General features: G+C 37.0%; 1 protein-coding gene and 1 long non-coding RNA gene across 8 annotated transcripts in view; both read left to right on the top strand.

Annotated features, from left to right (window-relative positions):
- LOC147576806 (uncharacterized) overlaps positions 1-22,265 on the top strand; it is an 859,087-nt gene that overhangs the window by 604,846 nt on the left and 231,976 nt on the right. The window lies entirely within an intron of this gene.
- NOX4 (NADPH oxidase 4) overlaps positions 1-22,265 on the top strand; it is a 168,754-nt gene that overhangs the window by 130,796 nt on the left and 15,693 nt on the right. For all 7 annotated transcript variants that reach the window (XM_086678547.1, XM_086678545.1, XM_086678544.1 and 4 more), the window contains 2 exons: positions 11,840-11,959; positions 14,426-14,534. In XM_086678547.1, the coding sequence (XP_086534673.1) occupies positions 11,840-11,959; positions 14,426-14,534 (229 nt within the window). The remainder of the gene's footprint in view (positions 1-11,839; positions 11,960-14,425; positions 14,535-22,265) is intronic.

Below are 22,265 nucleotides of genomic sequence, written 5' to 3'. Positions count from 1 at the left end.
TTTTATAATGTGATATTTTTAATTCCTAAGAAACTTGTGTTTATCAAAATGTAATTAAACAGTAGTTTTATGGTGACAGAGAAATCAAGGATGGAGAATTTCAGAATGGTAACCACAGAGCTATTCAACCTCCCCACCCCCATGTCGGTCCTTGGTGGAACCTCCACAACGAAAGTGTTTTTTAAACAGTGCGAGCGCATGGGTGTAACACCTAAAGGCCACTGAACAGTTCCAACATTTAAACCCATTTAGCTTTCGCTGAGGGCAGGGGTTCCTCTTCCTCTCACTGCAAAGACTATCATTGGCAAAGTGTCTATATGCATTCTTTTTTACTTTTATCACCTGTAGGATGGAACCCACGGCTGCTCAGACAAAGCAGCTGTGTGGCAATGGTGCTCTTCCTTTCCTGCAGGCAGAGTTAGTTCCAGGTAATTCTCACATTTGACCAATGGCCATCATGAAAGCACATCTTATTTCTGAGCAGGAAGATGTATTTAGATCTGTGACAGATACACAAACTAGAAGGTTCTCTTTACAGACTAGACCCTGACCCTGATCTGTCTCTCCTCACCTTTACTCTTCCTCATCCTCCATCTGAACATGTGGAATTTCAGACTAGTCATGGCACCTCTCCTGGTCTCAGGGTCCTCATTTGCTACATGGGGATAATAGTACTATAACTACCTCATAAGGTGTTAAGATTATGACAGATAATATGTGAAAAGTACAAAGCATTGTGTATATATGGAACATGGATATATAACACACGTCAAGTAACTTCTCAGACGGTGCTTCGTTTTATACTAAGTGCAGTGTCTCTGCCACTTCCCATTTTGCATCCCTCTTGTGGACAGACATTACAGTTAATTGTCTTTCTGTTTTGTTTTTTTTTTTCTTTTTTTGCTGTAGCAGGTAGTAGTGGGCTTTACTTATGGTAACTTTCCATTATTACATGTTAAATAAATAAATGCACTTTAATTCCCACCCACTTAATCTTTCAAATAATTTTTGCAATGTCTATTGTAGCAAAAGGTATTCTTTCTGAAACCTAGCAAGGACAATAGTCTGTTAAAGAGTAATACTTTGTCTTGATTCTCCATTTCTAACTTGTTCCCTATTCTCTAAAATCTTGGCAGATATTTTATGGAGAAACAATTTATGATGAAATAATGTTTACAAAGTATTGTTTACCCCTGCCTGGAGATTTATAAGGCATTCTTGGCATGTGAAAGGTCTAGAGGAGTTTTCAATTAAATAAATTTTTAAATAAACAAATAATAAAAACTTCCTTAACACATTACCAAAATTTATTTGACTACAAAATACTTTTTTTCTCCCTTACAGTATTGTTCTTTGAAACTCCTTTTGGGAAATATTGGTATAATTAGTATCTATTTTCTTTTTTTTATTTTCATAAATGTTTTTATTTATTTTTGAGAGAGAAAGAGCAAGCAGGAGAGGGGCAGAGAGAGACAGAGAGAGAGAGAGAGAGAGAGAGAGAGAGAAACAGAAAGACAGAATCTGAAGCAGCCTCCAGGCTCTGAGCTGTCGGCACAGAGCCCGACACAGGGCTCGAACTCCCAAACCATGAGATCATGACCTGAGCCGAAGTCGGATGCTTAACTGACTGAGACACCCAGCTGCCCCAATTTTCTTAAATTAATAAACATCTTTCTTACAATAATTTTATAAATTCTCAGATTGTCTAAGTTCTATTTTCATTTATTATGATATCAATTTGTTTTGAGGGAAGTAATAGGAAGTATTGAGGAACAAGATTTCAAAAGTGTTGGTTGTAATTTTATTTGTTAATATAGTTGGATTAATTTGCAGATGATGGATTTTTCCATTGAGAAAAAAGAGATCTGATATAATTGGTCTATCAGCTGATTAACATTACACATGAAAACAAGTAAATCAATTTTAAATATGTTAAGTGGATTCCACTTTCTTTTTTTTTTTTATTTTTATTTAAAAAAAAATTTTTTTTCAACGTTTATTTATTTTTGCGACAGAGAGAGACAGAGCATGAACGGGGGAGGGGCAGAGAGAGAGGCAGACACAGAATCGGAAACAGGCTCCAGGCTCTGAGCCATCAGCCCAGAGCCTGACGTGGGGCTTGAACTCCTGGACCGCGAGATCGTGACCTGGCTGAAGTCGGACGCTTAACTGACTGCACCACCCAGGCACCCCTGGATTCCACTTTCAAGGAAAAAGTTACTGAGTTTTTGAAAAAATGTTTATATATGTTCGAATGGTCCAGGGAAGAGGACCGCTCCTCTTCTTAGAATTCTTTTCTATCCAGAGTCCTTCACAATGGAACTTTTTATTAGTCATCAGTTGAAGTTTAAAAATATGTCAGGTTGATCTCACCTCTATTATGTTGTTACAAGACTTTGGAGAGTTGCCTTTAGTTTCTGTAATTTTGTCACATATATAACAATAATAGGAATATAGCATTCCTTTAAAGAGCAGGTACTAACATGGGAGAAAAATCACTGCTCATAAATTAAAGGCAATGGATTTTACACATTAATCACATTAAATATACGAAAAATGACTTCAGTAGTTTGTCTTTCTGCCTCTCTCAAAAACCCAGCTGTTGCCAAATTACCAGTAATTTCATTCTTCATCTTTCCTCCCAAAGAAGCAAAATGTTGTTTCTCCTTGTGTGAAAACACATTTCTAGCAAACAAACAAAACAAAATTTAAAAAAGACAGAGAAGATACAGGCTGGAAAGATGGCCGAGTATGAGGACTCTGAGCTCGCCTCGTCGCATGAATACAACTAGGTAACACTCATTGACGTCGGTGTTGATAACACAGGAAACAATCTGAAGATTGGCAGAATAACCTCCACAACTAAAGATAGAGAAGGGGACATACTGCAGAAGGTAGGAAGGGCGAAGGCGTGATTTGGGAGTAAAATGGCCCTGATGCTACTGACCGATGCCAGTGGTGAAACAGACAGAATAGTCTGCAGATGGCCCCAGGAGATCACTCTGTGTTTCCTGGACAATAAACCAACTGTAACCAATAGTCTCCCTTCCCTGTTTCTTCCAAACTCAGCTTCCCACAGCATGGTGGCTTTTTCCCTCCCAGCAGGAGGGACCACAACTTCCCACCTACACCCAAGGATTCTAGATACAGGTCCCCTGACTGTCCACAGTGGGGAGAGAGCCAGGGATGTGGAGAAGGGTGAGAAACAGACTTGCACACTGGCTAGCTCCTGAACAGGGAGGACAAATCACCATAACATTTGGGTGTGAAAGCAAGAGGGGCTCAATCTCATGAGTTCTTACAACCAGTGGGACTTAAAGCCTGGAATTTTAAAAGCCAATGTGCTCAGCTCTGGGAGAACCTGGACAGCTTTAGGAAGCTGATTCCCCACCCTTAAAGAGAAGGCACTATATGCTAACTAATTTGGATGTAACTTTTAAATTAATGAATTAAAAATTTAAAAAAGAGAGATAAAGGACCACAATCAGCAGAGACACAACGTGGAAGCAGCAGTTTGAAAAACGGTGGGATGAGAAGAGGGAGAGTGATTTCTTCATCTCAGAGTGTGACCCAGAGATCAGGGATCACAGGGAGACTCCAGGAACAAAGGAGCTGGTCTGTGCGGTTTCATTCCCCTACCCCCCAGCATAAACAACAGCCACCTGTGGGAACCAATAAGGCTCTGCAACCTAACTTGGCTTGCACCACACTTCACCCCCTGTTCTTTAGCAGATCTTCCCTTCCCAGTAACATTTGCCTCAGTCCTGGTACTATGGGCCCCTGCCCCAGAAGACCTGCATAAGCCGCACCATATCTCCCAACCTGCATGTTTTTCAGGGCCTCATCACACAGTGGTGGCAGGTGTCATTTTGCAGGCATACCACTGCATACCCATTAAAATGTGTCCCACCCAGCTAGGGAGCAAACACTGCCCAAAACAAGCAAAGGGAGCCTCTGCAGGCCACTGGAATGAAGGAAAAAGACCAAGACTCAACAGCAGAGCACACCATCACACCTAGTAGATATTCCCTTTGCCAGGCCCTGCGGATACTGCACTGCAGGGCGCTAGAGGACCTCTTCTTCATAATGTCATTACCATCAAGAACAAGAGGCATAACTGAACTGACTTACCTAAAACACCGAAACAGACATGAAGAGTTAGACAATATGAGGACACAAAGAAATATGTCCCAACTGAAAAACTACCAAGCCACAGCACAAATGGCATAACCTACCAAAACTAAAGCAGGAAGAAACAGAAAATTTGAGCAGACTGATGACCAGCAAAGAAATTGAATCAGTAATCAAAAAAACACAACAAACAAAAGTCCAGAACCAGATGGCTTCATAAGCAAATTCTACAAAATATTTAGAGAATAGTTAATACCTATTTTCAAACTATTCCAAAAATAGAAAAGGAGGGAAAACTTCAAATTAATTCTATGAGACCAGCATTACCCTGATACCAAAACCAGATAAAGACACTGCAAAAAAAGAACTACAGGCCAATATCTCTGATGAACATAGATACAAAAATCCTCAACAAAATACTAGCAAACCAAATCCAACAATACATTAAAAAAATCACTCGCCGCGATCAAGTGTGATTTATTCCTCGGATGCAAGGGTGGTTCAATATTTGCAAATCAATCAACGTAATACATCACATCAATAAGAGGAAAGATCATTTGAATAGATGCAGAAAAAGCATTTGACAAAGTACAACATCCATTCATGATAGACACCCTCAACAAAGTAGGTCTAGAGGAAACATACCTTAACCTACCAAAGACCTTATGTGAAAAACCCACAGTGAGCATCATACTATATGGGGGAAACAGAGCTTTTCCTCTAAAGTCAGGAATAAAATAAAAACGTTTACTCTCACCACTTTTATTCAACATAGTACTGGAAGTCCTAGCCACAGCAATCAGACAACAAAAAGAAATAAAAGGCATTCAAATTGTTAAGGAAGAAGTAAACCTTTCACTATTTGCAGATGGCATGATAGTATAAATAGAAAAATCCTAAAGACCCCAACAAAAATATACTAGAACTGATAAATGAATTCAGTAAAGTCACAAGATACAAAATCAATGTAAAGAAGTCTGTTGTATTCCCATACACTAATAATGAAGTGGCACAAAGTGATACCATTTACAATTACACCAAAAACAATAAGATACCTAGGAATATACATAACCAAGAGATAAAAGACCTATACTCTGAAAAGTGTAAAACACCGATGAAAGAAATTCAAAATGACACAAAGAAATGGAAAGACATTCCATTCTCATGGATTGGAAGACCAAATATTGTTAAAATGTGTATACTACCCAAAGTAATCTACACATTCAATGAAATCCCTATCAAAATAACACCAACATTCTTCACAGAGCCAGAACAAACAATCCTAAAATTTTTTATGGAACCACAAAAGACCCTGAATAGCCAGAGCAATGTTGAAAAAGCGAAATAAAATTGGAGGTATCACAATTCTAAACTTTAAGTTATATTACAAACTGTAGTAATCAAAACAGTATGGTGCTGGCATAAAACAAACACATAGATCAATGGAACAGAGTAGAAAATCTAGAAATAAACCCATGATTATATGCTCAATTAATCTTTGACTAAGTAGAAAAGAATATACAATGGGAAAAGATGGTCTCTTCAACAAATGGTGTTGGGAAAACTGGACAGCACCATGCAGAAGCATGAAACTGGGCCGCTTTCTTAACACTATATACAAAAATAAACAGAAAATGGATTAAAGACCTAAATATGAGACCATAAAAATCCTAGAAGAGAGCATAGGCAGTAATTTCTCTGAAATTGGCTGTAGCAGCATTTTTTTAGATATGTCTCCTGAGGCAAAGGAAACTAAAGCAAAATAAAATATTGAGATTACACTGAAATAAAAAGCTTCTGCACAGTGAAGAAAACAATCAACCAAACTAAAAGGCAACCTATTGAATAGAGGATATTTGCAAATGACATATCCGATAAAGGGTTAGTATCCAAAATATTTAAAGAACTGATACAACTCAACATCTGAAAAGTCAAATAATCCAATTAAAAAATGGGCAGAGGACCTGAATAGACACTTTTCCAAAGAAGATATACAGAAAGCCAACAGACACATGAAAAGATGCTCAACATCACTTATCATCAGGGAAATGTAAATTAAGAGTATAATGAGATACCAACTCACACCTGTCAGAATGGCTAAAGTCAAAAACACAAGAAACAAGTGTTGATGGTGATGTAGAGATAAAGGAACACTAACGCAACAACAACTGTTGTTGAGAATGCAAACTGCTGCAGCCACTCTAGAAAACAGTAATGCGGTTCCTCAAGAAGTTAGAAATAGAACTACCCTACCATTCAGTAATCACACTACTGGTATTTATCCAAAGAATACAGGAACACTAATTCAAAGGGATACATGCATCCCTATGTTTATTGCAGCATTATTTACAATAGCCAAATTATGGAAGCAGCCCAAGTGTCTGTCGATAGATGAATGGAAAAGAAGTGGTATATACATACAATTACATATTATTCAGCTGTAAAAAGGAATGAAATCTTGGGTCCTGGGTACCTCAGTTGGTTGAGCATTTGACTTAGGCTCAGGTCATGAACTCACGGTCCATGAGTTTGAGCCCCACGTCGGGCTCTGTGCTGACAGCTCAGAGCCTGGAGCCTGCTTCAGATTCTGTGTCTCCCCCTCTTTCTGCCCCTCCCCTGCTCTCTCTCTCTCTCTCTCTCTCTTTCAAAAATAAATAAACATTAAAAAAAATTTTAATAAGAATGAAATCTTGCCATTTGCAACGACATGGATAGAGTTAGAGATTATAATGCTAAGAGAAGTAAGTCAGAGAAAGACAAATACCATGCAGAGACAAAACAAAGCAACAAAGGAAAAAAAGAGAGAGAGACAAACCAAAAACAGAGTCTTATAGAGAACAAACTGATAGTTACCAGAGGGGATGTGGGTGGGAGGAGGGGTGAAATAGGTGATGAGGATTAAGAGTACACATACCATGATGAGCACTGACTAATGTATAGAATCGTTGAATCACTATATTGTACACCTGAAACAAATTTAACACTGTGTATCATCTATACTGGAATTTAAAAAAAACCTTAATAAAAATAAGGAAAAAAATCAATGGAAAGGTACGAAAAAACCCCAGCTGATTATCTAAGGTCCTTCACACCACATTCCCATCAACATTTCTCATGTCACACTGGACCTCTCAGTTGGCCTGACAGGGCACTGCAGGTGCTCATTGATGCCATTAACAAAGAGCATTTCTGATATTGGTGGCCCTGTACAACTCTTAAGCAGACTTTTTTCTGTGTCACCACATTTCAGTGGTCCTTTTTGAAGCAAGGAAATCAGATATTGAGAGGACAAGTATGTGGCCCATGATCCCAACCCTAGTAAATGTCTAGAACCCTGAATTCTTGTCTTCTTTCTAAAACTTATTCTGGAACATCAAACGTGGGGAGGGTGTATGTGGGGGGCGGGGTGGGTGGGTTGTAAAGCAGACAAGTAGGAGAGAGGTGTTTTTCATGATTTTGCTCTTATCCTTAGCTGGTCACGTAACATGTCTGTCCTTGTATCTGTTTTTTCTTACAAGAAGCAGACACAAGTAAAGAAGTGGGCAGCACCATAATTGAGGAGATATACTTGTCTATCTCTAGGACTTTGCACAAAAAAGATTCTTAATAAGTATATGCAAATGAAAGATGGGTTAGATAATCACACCAGAGAGAAGCCCTCTCCAAGGACAGGGATATTTGTCTCTTGTTCACTGCCATAATTTCCAGAGCCTAAAAAGTTCTTTTTATTGGATAAGAGCTAAAAATTTTGTTAATGAACAAAGGACGGGGATTGATCCAAACAGATATCAGTCCTGATAAAGGAAAATTCATAAATAAAGTTAGCAGGAGATTGAATGAAGAAACTGAGCTGAAATTTCCCGAGAAGAGTTTAGCTGGTGTGAACATATCATTCAGCCAAAATGCTTTGTTTATTTATACTTCCTGTTATTCCTGCTGGAAAGATTCTTTTTCCAGATGTTTTTGCATCTTGCCCTTTCACTTCATTCAGGTCTCTGTTCAATTGCCATATGCACAGAGACTCATTCTCTGGCTATCCCTTTAAACTGCCTATGCAAAATTTCAAGCATATATAAAAGTAAACAGAACAGTATAATGCATTTTTATGTAACAGTCACATAACTTCAGTAATTATTACATTTTACCTGTTTTTAAAAGCACTTAGCACTCTATGACATTATATATATTTTTATGTCTTTATTTATGGGCTAGCTCCTCTTCCACTAGAATCAAAGAACCAAGGGGCCAAGGACTTTTTCTTCCTTGTTCATTTCTGTTTCCCTGACATGTCAAACGCTGTCACATTACAGGTGCATAAGAGTATTTGTTCAATGAATGAATAAGAGAAGATTGTACTAAGTGTAATGGATTCTAAAGTAGAATCCTCCATTGCTGTAGACATTTGCAATGATCTGTTTTTGCAGTTGAAGTATTTATTTTTAAGCCCAATTTTCTTATTTAATGTTTATATTCTAGATTTGCTTACATGGTGAGAAGTGGTAGAATCAATTCACATATGTTGTTTCTGAGCCACGGATAATGTTGAGATTTCTATCAATAATCTAATGTAGTAATCTTTAGTTTTCAAATATCTTCTAGTAGCTTTGTTTTAAGGTTGTTCTTTTTCTGTTTAGTGAAAATACCTTTATAAAATGAAAATACGCATTGCACTTGAGCTAAATACATTTAGATAAATATAAAGAATCCTATCCTAAATTCTGCTTTTTAAATACATATTAAAACCATCTGCCAATTTTATCACTGATGTTTTTAAAGATATTATCTTTAAATTTTTTTTTGAAAAAAAATTTAAAGATATTATCTTTAAATTTTTTTTTGAAAAAAAATTATTCCTTTTTAATGTTTATTCATTTTAACATTTATTCATTTTAACGTTTATTCAGAGAGAGACAGCGTGAGTGGGGGAGGGGCAGAGAGCGAGGGAGACACAGAATCTGAAGCAGGTTCCAGGCTCCAAGCTGTCAGGGCAGAACCTGATGTGGGGCTTGAACTCACAAAGTCTGAGATCATGACCCAACTAAAGTTGAATGCTTAACTGACTGAGCCACCCAGGTGCCCCAAGAAGATCTTATCTTCAAAAAGATCAAAGCATTGTAGTAATTTTTTCATCCTCCAGTCCATTTAATATGATTTTCATATGAAGATGGAAAAGCTCTGGTAAGGTCATGCTTTAAAATGTTTTTTAAAAATGTTTATTTATTTATTTTTTTTTAATTTTTTTTTTCAACATTTATTTATTTTTGGGACAGAGAGAGACAGAGCATGAACGGGGGAGGGGCAGAGAGAGAGGGAGACACAGAATCGGAAACAGGCTCCAGGCTCTGAGCCATCAGCCCAGAGCCTGACGCGGGGCTCGAACTCACAGAGCGCAAGATCGTGACCTGGCTGAAGTCGGACGCTTAACCGACTGCGCCACCCAGGCGCCCCTAAAAATGTTTATTTTTTGAGAGAGACAGAGCATGAGTGGAGGAGGGACAGAGAGAGAGGGAGACAGAGAATCTGAAGCAGGCTCCAGGCTCTGAGCTGTCAGCACAGAGCCTGATGAGGGGCTCGAACTCACAGACCATGAGATCATGGCCTGGGCCAGAGTCAGATGCTCAATTGTCTGAGCCACCCATGCACCCCTCTAGTAAAGTCATTTTTGATGTCATGGTGTCAGTTTTATCTTTGAGTCCAAAATAGTATCACAGAGCTAGTTGGCACATAGTGCATGTTTGTTGAGTGAATAATTTATAAAGTATGAATAAGATGGATGTAGTAAGAATTGGTATATTGTGTGTATCTGATCTGTCAATATTTTCTGAATTTCTGCTGTGTTTAGAACACTACCTTAAGCATTCAAACTTTGGTTATTGTTCCTTGAGGTACAATAAGTAGCTTTTTTTTATTAGATACAGTATTTTTTAAAGCAAAGTCCTGTGCAAAATCCTTTGAGGATTTAAATATAACCCCTATACGTGGTGGTCATGATGGTCTAAGCTCTGCTATAGTAACTAGTCAACCTTGAAATATCCTGAAAATGTGATAAGACACAAAACAGACTTATTTCTTACTCATGAAGTGACTTTTGTGAGTCAGTGGATCCAAAACAACTGCTTCAAGTGATAAGTCAGGGATTCAGTTGCCTTTTGTCTTCCGGTTCAACTCATGGCTTTTAGTTCTTCTCATAGAGGGGACAACGCTTTTCTCTGCCTTATTCTGGAAGTAGCAAGTATTGCCTCTACTCACAGCCCAGTGGTCAGAATTAGATATATGGCTCAATATAACCACAAAAACTTCCGAGAAGTATACTCTATAAGTACCCAGGAGGAAAGGAAACCAAATCCTGACATGGGTAGTGGTGCACAACTTAGACTACATGCCATAGAGCTCAGAGGTCCAAAGACCGTCCATTCATTAATTCATTCAGCATTTAACCAGTAAGTTCACAAATTCTTGATATTAAATGATCTATCGTTGCAGTCGTTCCTTACAATTAAAGGTACGTGTATCATAACACTGACAACATAAATATACTTCGGGGGACAGTTGCTATGTTTTAGCAAAGTTTATATATATATAAAATATAAATATATACATATTTATATATATAAATATATATATAAATATATATAAATATATAAATATATATAAATATATAAATATATATAAAATATATAAAAAAGAGCATTAAAATGGCAGTGCCTTTAACATATCTTTAACATTAAGATACCTAGAACGAGGTAGTTTTTTAGAGGCTATAAAAATTTTACAGCCATCAAAGACAAGTATTAAGCCCATCAAGTCAACATTTTAGGTACTAAGAAGAAAGAAAAAAAGGAAAGGGAGGAATAAAGAGATGCAGCTTTCAACTGAGACAGCTTCCTTCAGGGAGCCTTCCAATTTTTCCGGTTGTACTTCCATTTACGTTACATCAACAAGTTCATAGTCACACAGTCAAAATAAATGCAATAGATTTTAGGCAGTGTAGTCTTTCCGCTGGTCACTTTGCTTCCCTGAATAAATTAATGTTTTGTTATTAAGAAAGTATGGAGGAAAAATATTAAGTGAACAATTAGCAAGTTTTGTTGAAGTTAAGGATTTCACACACACACACACACACACACACACACACACACACACTTGCTTGAATATACAATCCCAAGTAAGTGGAGATTCCTTTGAGATTATTCTCCAGCTGTTTCTATACTAATAAACCTCAGTAGGGAAAGAGGAGGAACAGTTTCTTTATTTTTTTCTTCTATTACTTTTCTGTTCACATAGTAAATGTTTCTGTAAATATTGCTACTATTGACTTTGCTTGAAGAGAACCCTTACTTACTGAATTTAGACACAGTAAACCAATTTATATTTTAATTTAATCAAATATACTAATATGATCAGAGCTTTAACTTGTCCTTAGCTATCTGTCATGGTCCTATAAATGCTTCTCTATACTTTTAATTAATGTTAAAATATTTTTTAATTCCCTGGAAAGGGAAGGCTTAGAAACAGATGTACTTGTTTTAGCATTGAGAGTTTATACATAACATTTCTTATTCCTTTAGGTTTGTCAGTATGAGAAGTGATGAAATAAGGCCTGAGCCATACAGAGCCTAGAAATTGGATTCAGCATGTTTGCTACATACTACAGAGAATTAATTTAACTTCTTTTCATTTTTCCCACCTTTGTCTGCCTTCTCCACAGGCTGTACATTGATGGTCCATTTGGAAGTCCATTTGAGGAATCCTTGAACTACGAGGTTAGCCTCTGTGTGGCCGGAGGCATTGGAGTAACTCCATTTGCATCAATACTCAACACCCTGCTGTATGTCATTTTGATCCATTTTATTCGTTCAAATAGGGAACTGTCAATATTTCAAACATCTCCCATTTAGTATGAGGTAATTCCTCACAGAATTTGTCTACAGTAATCCTCCCTCTTGCACACAGGGAATACATTCCAAGATCCCCAGTGTATGCCTGAAACTGCAGATGGTGCTAAACCCTACATATACTCTGCTCTTTTCTGTAAGCTTAACATCAATTTTCCACAATAAGAGATAATAACAAATATTAAAATAGGAAAATTATAATATGCTGTGATGAAAGTTTTGTGAGTGTGGTATCTCTCTCTCAAAATATTTTATCGTAATGTAGTCACCCTTCTTGTGATGAGGTGAGATCATAAAATGCCTAGGTGATGAGATGAAGTGAAGCGAATGATGTAAGCATTGTGTGCTATTGACCTTCCGACAATATGTCAGGTGGAGCAGTGATTATCTGCTTCCCTGCCGCGGATGACCGTGAGGGTAACTGAAACCACAGAAAGTGAAACCACAGATAAGGAGGCACTACTTTACTTGTTGTTCATGGAACTCCATTTACTGATTGATGAGGGGAGTAATTCAGTGTTTCTCAATATGTGGTCTGTGGCTTTCAGCATGCTCTCTTGTAAAACATCACAATTTGGCATTCATCTGTCCTTTTTTAAAATAATTTTTTAAAAAGTTTATTTCTGGGGTGCCTGGGTGGCGCAGTCGGTTAAGCGTCCGACTTCAGCCAGGTCACGATCTCACGGTCCGTGAGTTCGAGCCCCGCGTCAGGCTCTGGGCTGATGGCTCAGAGCCTGGAGCCTGTTTCCAATTCTGTGTCTCCCTCTCTCTCTGCCCCTCCCCCGTTCATGCTCTGTCTCTCTCTGTCCCAAAAATAAATAAAAACATTGAAAAAAAATTAAAAAAAAAAAAGTTTATTTCTTCATTTCTGTGAGAGAGTGAGCGAACAGGGGAGGGTCAGAGAGAGAGGGAGAGAGAGACAGAATCCCAGACAGGTTCCGCACTGTCAGCACGTAGAGCGCGATGTGGGGCTCCATCTCATGAACCGTGAGATCACGACCTGAGCCCAGACCAAGAGTCAGAAGCTCAGCTGATGGAGCCACCCAGGCTCCCCATTTCTATGTCCTTTGAAAATTATTCCACCAACCTTCATTTCTCTACTTCCTCATAAATAGTAAGTGGTACTGTTCATTCATTCTGTCAACAAATACTTTGGAGCACCTACATGCCAAACCATCTTATAGGGACTGGTAATACAGTCATGAATGAAACATAGTCCCTGCCCTTAAAAAGCTTCCATTCAGATGGAGCAGGTGAAAAATAAACCAGTGAGAAATTCATAATAACATTATTTCAGAAAATATTAGAACTATGATAAAAAGAAGAGAGGATAATGGGATAAAAAAATAAAGGGTTGGGGTTATTGTAGAATTTTGGTCAGGAAAAGTTTTTCTCAGGAGTTAACAAATGAGCACATGATGCCTTGGCCTATTACTCAGCAAAGTTATAACAGACTGAAGAATAAAAATTTCAAATATGAGACTGCTTACCGAGTAAATACTTTTTCAGTTATTTTAGTTCTAAGATTATAAGCAAAAATTAATTGATTAATATTAATTTTCATGAAAAAATAAACATAATAGTAAAAACTTATTCTCAAATGTATTCCATTCACTTTTCAAGAAGGCACAATTTGCGTTAAAACTCTTTTATGGAGTACTAAAACAAGGAATAATAAAGTTGAAATGATGTGTTTGAATGATATTCAATTTTAAATGCTTGTTACAAATTTGGGACTTTTTGGAGGTTCTTAGAAAAATAACCATATTCCAAGCCAGGAATCATTTGCTTCTGAAAACATACTGCAAGTTATTTGGGCACTCCAAGTTAAGAAAAAGAGAAAATATTTTCTTAACCTCAAGTCGACTTCATAATTATAAATAGGAATCCAGACTTGGAATTATGAGTTACTGGAATGCATTACATAGTAGGTGGCTGTTACATCTCTTTCTTTAAGGATTATTGAGAAGGGGATAAACAACCAGCTTTCTGGAATGGTTTTGGCTCATTTTGCCTGGAGGCCAGGACACAACTGATGTCCAGTGGATCCCTGCTGAGTGATAGAATTCACAGAAAATAGAGAACTTTTTTCTGAGATGCAGGGTTCATATTATTCTGGTCCAGGAGTTTATTGCCTTCACACTGGAAATGGGTGATCTGCATATAATATTCACAAATAATAAACACTTTAATTCATGGAGTGTATCATTCCTCTGAGTCGGTATATTGCATTTTAAATTCGTTTGAGAGCTGTAGCAAGTCCTATGACAAATGATAAAATGTAAATGACTGGTTTTTCTGTGGGTTGCTTGCTTACTAATGAAAAGCAAATTTTCAGATACAGGGATTCTTAATTTTTTTTTCATCCTAATCCCTGCTGCGTTCTTTTAATTTTACAGGGATGACTGGGAACCGTACAAGCTCAGAAGACTATATTTTATTTGGGTGTGCAGAGACATCCAGTCCTTCCGTTGGTTTGCAGACTTACTCTGTGTGTTACATAACAAGGTAAAATTCGGTTGGTTATTTTTTTCATTAAAAATACTATTTTTTTTCAAGTGACAAAAATAATACTTATTATAGAATAAACCAGGAAACATGCAGATAAGTTGAAAGAACGAGAAAAAATTCTTAAGAGAACAGGAATAGCATGTTAATAATTTAGTACGTACATTTTCAGATGTTGCTATCTGAGAATATGTGTATATATCTATGGTATTTTTTAACATAGAAATGCTCATATTTGTGTTTTTTTTTTTTTTTTTTAATTTTTTTTTTCAACATTTATTTATTTTTGGGACAGAGAGAGACAGAGCATGAATGGGGGAGGGGCAGAGAGAGAGGGAGACACAGAATCGGAAACAGGCTCCAGGCTCCGAGCCATCAGCCCAGAGCCTGACGCGGGGCTCGAACTCACGGACCGCGAGATCGTGACCTGGCTGAGGTCGGACGCTCAACCGACTGCGCCACCCAGGCGCCCCTGCTCATATTTGTGTTTTAATGTAGAATATTTTAACCTGGAAATGTAGGCTTATGGTCGGTAAGGTATGCATATGGGGTGATGAGGGAAAGCATGTAGAGGGCCACATCAGCAGGCGGTTGCAACTATACTTTCCATCCTTCGTTCTGTTAGCTCTAATCTCTTATTTCCACCTTTAATATTCCAAATGGACCATCACCAAACTTTTGGCACACTAGGCAGAATGTCGAAAATCCCAAATTCTAAGTTTTATTTCTTAAATAAAAAGCAGGCCTCCTTCATCTATCCTACATGTAGCTTTTTATTTATCTGTTGATATATAGATCTTAATTTTTGCAAATTATACAAGTAATACAAATAAGCATTTTTGCTATAAATTTTATCTTTTTAGTTGTAGGATAGTTGACATATGGTGTTTTATTAGTTTCAGATGTATAGCATAGTGATTTGACAATTACACATTACAAACTGCTTACCACAATACATGTAGTCATAATCTTTCACCATAAAAAGTTATTATAAATTATTGACTAGCTCCCCTATGCTATAATTTTCATCTTTATAACTGGAAGTCTGTACCTCTCAATCCTTTTCACCGGTTTCATCTATACCACAACCCCCCTTCCCTTTGGCTACCCCCCAGTTTGTTCTCTGTATTTATGAGCCTATTTCTGTACGTTTGTTTTGTGTTTTAAAAAAATTTTAATGTTTATATTTTTGAGAGAGAGATAGAGTATGAGTGGGGGAGGAAAAGAGAGAGAGAGGGAGACACAGAAACCAAAGCAGGCTCCAGGCTCTGAGCTGTCAGCACAAAACCTGATGCAGGACCTGAATTCGTGAGTCGTGAGATCATGACCTGAGCCAAAGTTGGACACTTAACTGACTGAGCTACCTGGGTGCCTTATTTGTTTTGTTTTTTAGATTCTACATAGAAGTGAAATCATATGGTATTTGTCTTTCTCTGATTTCATTCACTTAGCATAATACCCTCTAGGTCAATCCATATTGTTGCAAATGACAAGATTTATTTCTCATTATATATATATATTATATATATATATATTTCTCATTTATCTCTCTCTATATATATATACATATGTATATATGAACATTCCATTCATGTATCGGAAAACATTTAAGTTGCTTCAAAATTTGGCTATTGCAAATAATGCTGCAATAAACATAGGGGTGCATATGTCTTTTCAGATTAGTGTCTGAACTTTCTTTGGGTAAATTACCCAGTAGTAGAATTACTGGATCATATGGTATTTCTATTTTTAATATTCTGAGGTACTTCTCTTATTGTTTTCCACAGTGGTTGCATTGCCACCAGCAGTACATGAGGGTTATCTTTCCTCCATGTCCTCATGAACACTTAGTATTTCTTTTTTAATACTAGCCATTTTGACAGATGTGTGGTGATATCTCATTGTGATTTTGATTTGCATTTTCACAATGATTAGTGATGTTGAGCATTTTTTTCATGTGTCTCTTGGTAATCCATATGCCTTCTTTGGAAAAGTGTCAAATCATTCAGATAAACCAAATCCTCCCTTAATATTTTCCTCACCCAATCTGTGTAACCAGAGGTAACTCAAGAGTGTTGTATAAATTCTACCGTACTGTTTGTATTGTTCTATGAATTGCTTATTTTAAGCTTATCACTATGTCTTGAACATTTTTAATAATAACACTTAATAGAGTTACCTCATTCTTTTTACTGCTATAGAGTATTTTGTAATATAGATGTACTTAGTACTTGATTTAACCATCCCTTAATGATGGATCTTTTTTATTACAAAGAACACTGCAGTGAGTATCATACATGTCTTTGTATGCAGATATTCATTTATTCAGTCTGTCATTCTGTCACTCGTCAAATAATCACTCATTGCCTGCCATGAATCACAGACTGTTCTGGGACCTGGAGCTACATTGGAGAGCAAAACAAAAACAAATTTTTGAGCTCATCCTAAGTGGGGAAGATAGACAACAAACTACTAAATACATAGGATGCCTGATTCTGATTAGGACAAAGAAGAAAAAGAAAGTGGGATAAAGCAACAGAGTAAACCATAAAGGACACACTAATTATATATTGTGTAATTGGGAATTCAACTCCCAGAAAGGTATTTTAGCAGAGCCCTTAGTGAAATGAATGAGCAGCCTAGGCAGAAATCTTGTAGAAAAGGGGATCTAACTCCATAGGCTAGGGCTCTGATGCAGTCGTATGCTTGGTAGTTTGGGAAGATGAAAGAAATCTGTGTGGGCAAAGCAAAGTAAGAAAGGGGGAAAATAGTAAGAGAATCAATCAGAGAGAGACCTGGTGTGTATGCTGTTTTGGAGGAAAAGTGGATGACATAAAGTCTTTGGATTTTATGCAAAAAATAAATGGTTTCTGGAGATAGAAGAACTGAAAGCAAGGATTTGAACAGATATTTGTACACCGGTATTCATAGCAGCATTTTTCACAATAGCCAAATAACCCAAACGCCTGGTGATGGATAAAGAAAATGTGGCATATACATAGAAGGGAATAATATTTCTTAAAAAAGAATGAAGTTCTGAGAAGTGCAGTGTGGATGAACCTCGAAAATGTTATACTAAATGAATTAAATCAGACGTAAAAGGACAAATATTGTACAACTCTGTTTATATGAGGTACATAGATGACTAGTTCATAGACACAGAAAGTAGAACAGTGGTTGCCAGGGACTCAGGAAACATGAACAGAGGGTTATTGTTTGGTGGGCATGGAGTTTCAGTTTAGAAAGATGACACGGTTCTGGAGGTGGATGGTGGTGATGGCTGCACAGCAGTGTGGACGTATTTAATGTCATGAACTGTACACTTAAGGACAGTTATGTATATTTTACCACAATTGGGAAAAAAAAGTACAGATTCCTGGGACCTACCAGGGACCTGCTGAATCAGGAGGGGACAAATGGGAGGGATGAGAAGCCATTGAAAGGATTTGAGCAAAACTGATATAAATGTAGATCTTGGAAGTGTGTGTGAAAACATCAAGCTCTGGGATATTGCAGTTTCTGGAGGCACAGAAGATGAATTACAGCCAACAAAGGAGGCTGGTCAGACTGGCCAGTGAGTTAGCAGGAAAACCATGAGAGAGTTCTGTCTTTGAGGCTAAAGGAGGAAAAACTTTTAAGAGCAAAATCACCACTCTTCGATTTGTGAGTATTTTTTCCTGGGTTGATCCCCAGGACTGACTTTCTGAGTTAGAGGTTATGAGGAGGTTGTGAATGAATTTAAATTTTTAATGTGTACTCACAAAACACTCTCCAAAGAGAAATTTTCATTTCTACCAAAGAGTATGAGAGACATTTATTTTAAAACATTATATTACCAATCTTGTTAATTTCTACCAATCTCTTAAACAGTGAGATCTCATTCTATTTTCTCCTGAATGCTAATAAGATTGAACCTCTCTTCATATGATTATTAACCAGTTGTATTACTTATGGGATTTCCTAATTCTACCTTTTGTTTTTCTAATTTTTTAATCTTTCTTGAACTGATATCTAAAACCTGTACTTTTTCTTAAATATAAGGCCATAATTGGATCCAAGATGAGGAAAGGCACATTTGAATAATAGATGTTGTATAAGGCAAGTAGTAGGGAAGGAAAGGATTAAAGGAAAGACAAGAATGTTAAGTGGCTGGACCTTCAAAGGAGTTGAATCTTAAGATTTATGTTTTCATTTCAAGTTTTTTGATGGATGTGCTTTATCCTTAAGATTCTTTGGAGTAAATAATATACAAGCTTTAAACTAGTGTAAACAATACAGTGATGACTATCTTCTATACACACTTCTGCACCCAGATTTTGATTTTTCACATCAGCGGGATGAACATTGGTCCTTCAATTTTGCCTCTAAGGATGATGTGTTTGCAACTGTGTTACCAAGTTCAGAGTGTGTGTGTGTGTGTGTGTGTGTGTGTGTGTGTGTGTGTGTGTGAGAGAGAGAGAGACAGAGAGAGAGAGAGACAGAGAGACAGAGAGACAGAGAGATCAACTGCAATATAGCATAGTGACTTTACATACAGTTTATGTGAGTAGGTGAAAATGTTTTTGAAAACCAATGAAAATATAGAGTCTTTCAATCTTGTTCCCACTGTGTTTCACATTATTCTAGAATGCCTAAGACAAAGTTACCTTAGTTGCCCTAGTGACTGTCTTGGTGTCAGACTATCTGCCGTGATGACAAATGTGGATCTTAAGTGGATCTTGCTTGGGCAGATTGTCCCAACCTGGTGAATGAAGGAGACCACGGGGCCAGATGTCAGGTGATCTGGTACCAGCTCTGCTAATATCTAACCACATGACTTACTCCAAGTCACTTCACCTCTGTGGGTCATATTGGCAAAATCAAAATGAGGGATCAAGGCTACATCAGGCATTTGGATTCTGTCATTTACAATGGAACAGTGGTTCTACCTCATATGAACTGCAAATCCTTGAGTAAATCACTTAATCTCTATAAACCTGATTTATGCTTTCAATTTGTAAAGGAGGCTACCAGCACTTGAAACCTGATGTGAGACTTAGCTTTAACATATCTAAAGTATCTATCATTTTGAAGGCATTTAAGAAATGATTACCATGATTCCTCTTAGTGATCTGTAAAGTTCCTTCCAGGACTCACATCCGGTTATTTTTTATTTGTGAGAAAAATAAGGAAGGGTGATAGGCAGGAGAAGTAAAAATGAAGAACATTTGTGCATGATCCTACAGTCTAATCTATTTGCAAGATTGTGTTGATCCATATATTTATTTTTTCCCTTATTTTTTTTCCCTTTTCCTTTTATTTGTAGAAAATTGTTCCTTTAGTAGATATTATTATCTTCAGTGAGGGGTAGGTTAAAGTGGAGACATTGACATCATTAAAAACATCATTCAAATTTCCATAGTTCTTACTAGGGGCTGTGGGTACCAAATACCAGTTATGGATGCAGGAGTCATTGGACTGATCTCAGAACAGCATCCTGGTAAACGTTTAAGACAAGAATCAACAAAAGCCACGTGTTTTTTGAGGTGCTATTCATCACTGGCATCTAGAAACTTCTAGTTTTTTTGGAACTAAAAGTCATAAATCCTCATTCAGTTCCGAAAGGGCCTAAAAATGAATTTAGTATTTGGCTGTAACTTGAGGCAGCTATTTGATGGTATATAATTAACGATTATATTTTAAGAGTATGATGGGAGCTGAGAATGATCATTTGTCACTTTTAAAGTAAATATGTTTTTATTGGGGCTTTATAACTCAGAGTTTCCACCTGTCAGAAAATGTATAGTTTTACATCTGAAAAGAGATGATGACATTCAGCCCTACCATTGTCCTGATGAAAAACCTGAGGCCTAGATGAGTGAGTAAATCCTTAGAAGTCTCAGGGCCAATATGGGAAGAGAGACAAGTCACCTGCCACGTGTTCCTCCCATGGTAAATGGGGCCAGAGGGGTGATGAAACCCTACTTAACCCCCCCAGCATTTGCAGTGTGCCTTTTTTTTTTTTTTGCATTCCTGAAACTTCTACTTTGAGTCCCAATGTATCATTTTTTATATTAAATTAAATTAAATTAAATACTTATTTTTAAATTTTTATTTAAATTCCAGTTAGTTATAACAGACACTGTAATATTAGTTTCAGGTGTACAATATAGTGATTCAGCACTTCCATACATCACCTGGTGCTCTTTGCAAGTGCACTCCTTAATCCCCATAACCTGTTTAACCTATCCCCACCCCACCTCCTCTCTGATAACCATTCAGTATAGTTAAGAGTGTATTAAAAAAAAAAAGTCTGTTTCTTGGTTTGCCCCCTCTCTTTTTTTTCCCTATGCGTGTTTGTTTTATTTCTTAAATTACACATATGAGTGAAATCATATGGCATTTGTCCTTCTCTGACTTATTTCACTTAGCATTATACTCTCTGGCTCCACCCATGTCATTGCAAATGGCAAGTTTTCATTTGCTTTTATAGCTGAGTAATATTCCATTGTATATATACCACATCTTCTTTATCTATTCATCAGTCGGTGGACACTTGGGCTGTTTCCATAACTTGGCCATTGTAGATAATGTTGCTATAAACTTGGCCATTGTAGATAATGTAGATAATGTATCATAGTATAATATAGAAATAATACTTTGAATCAGTGGATCCTCTTGCTGCAGTAAAGTCCAACAAAACATTACCATCTAAAGCAAACCCGCTATGCTGATCTCTGTTCAAGAAATGGTTTGTCTTTTGAAGAAGTGCTGTTCCTATTGATGCCTTTCCTGGGATCCACACCTCAAACACTCCTCTCTGTTCTCCAAGGAGCCCACCAGGTGGAGGTGCTCCTCTCCTTCTCTTCCACTTTTGATGCCTTGTCCTTATCGGGGTGATGAAAGGAGGCCCTAAGAAGAAGAATACTTTTAAAAATAAAAAAAATTATAAACATTATTTTTAAACTTATATTTGTATAACATTTAAAAATATTTTAAAATTTTTGTTTAAATTCCAGTTTAGGTTATTTAAATTCCAATTAGCTAATATGCAATGTAATATTAATTTCAAGTGCAAAACTATTTTTAAAATAACAGATTTCAGAAGTCAGGGTTCATTCAGAGGAAGGCCAATTATTAGTAGGTTCATTTTTGTCTTCTAGAAAAAGGCAGCATACAGAGACAAGAACAACCCTTTTACCCTCTTTGCTGAGTTTATTTTCCTGTAGGTGATATTTTTTCTTATTTTATTTTTCAAGGCATTGAAATGTTTGAGATTTTTTTTGAGACTATTTTATTTTGGCAGGTATGTTTACAGCCTCATACATTTTTGTACAAGGAAAACTAGTGCTGAGTAAGAGGAAGGCAAGAATAAGAACTCTGCCTTTTGTTTTTGTTTTTGTTTGTTTTGTATTTTTTTTTTGTGATTCCTAGCATGCATATTTTATATCATTATTTGTGTGTGTGTGTGTGTTTTTTTTTTTTTTTAAAGAAAATCATGTTCTTTAGGGAGTGAACTCTTGGCTCTAATTTAGGGACTCTTAAGGAATAAAATAAGAGATATAGGGAAAGGATTTAGGGGATATCAGTGTAATATTTCACATGCTTGGTTTTGTTTGTATAAAGATAACATAGGGATTCCTGGGTGGCTCAGTCAGTTGAGCATCCTACCTCTTGATTTCGGTTCAGGTCATGATCCCAGGGTAGTGGATTGAGTCCCATGTGTAGCTCCATGCTGAGTGTGGAGACTGC

The sequence above is a fragment of the Puma concolor genome, chromosome D1 (assembly GCF_028749965.1).
Source record: "Puma concolor isolate L17-30 chromosome D1, mPumCon1.1.hap2, whole genome shotgun sequence".
NCBI classification, from domain to species: Eukaryota; Metazoa; Chordata; class Mammalia; order Carnivora; family Felidae; genus Puma; species Puma concolor.
This window is presented reverse-complemented; position numbering and strand designations above follow the sequence as displayed.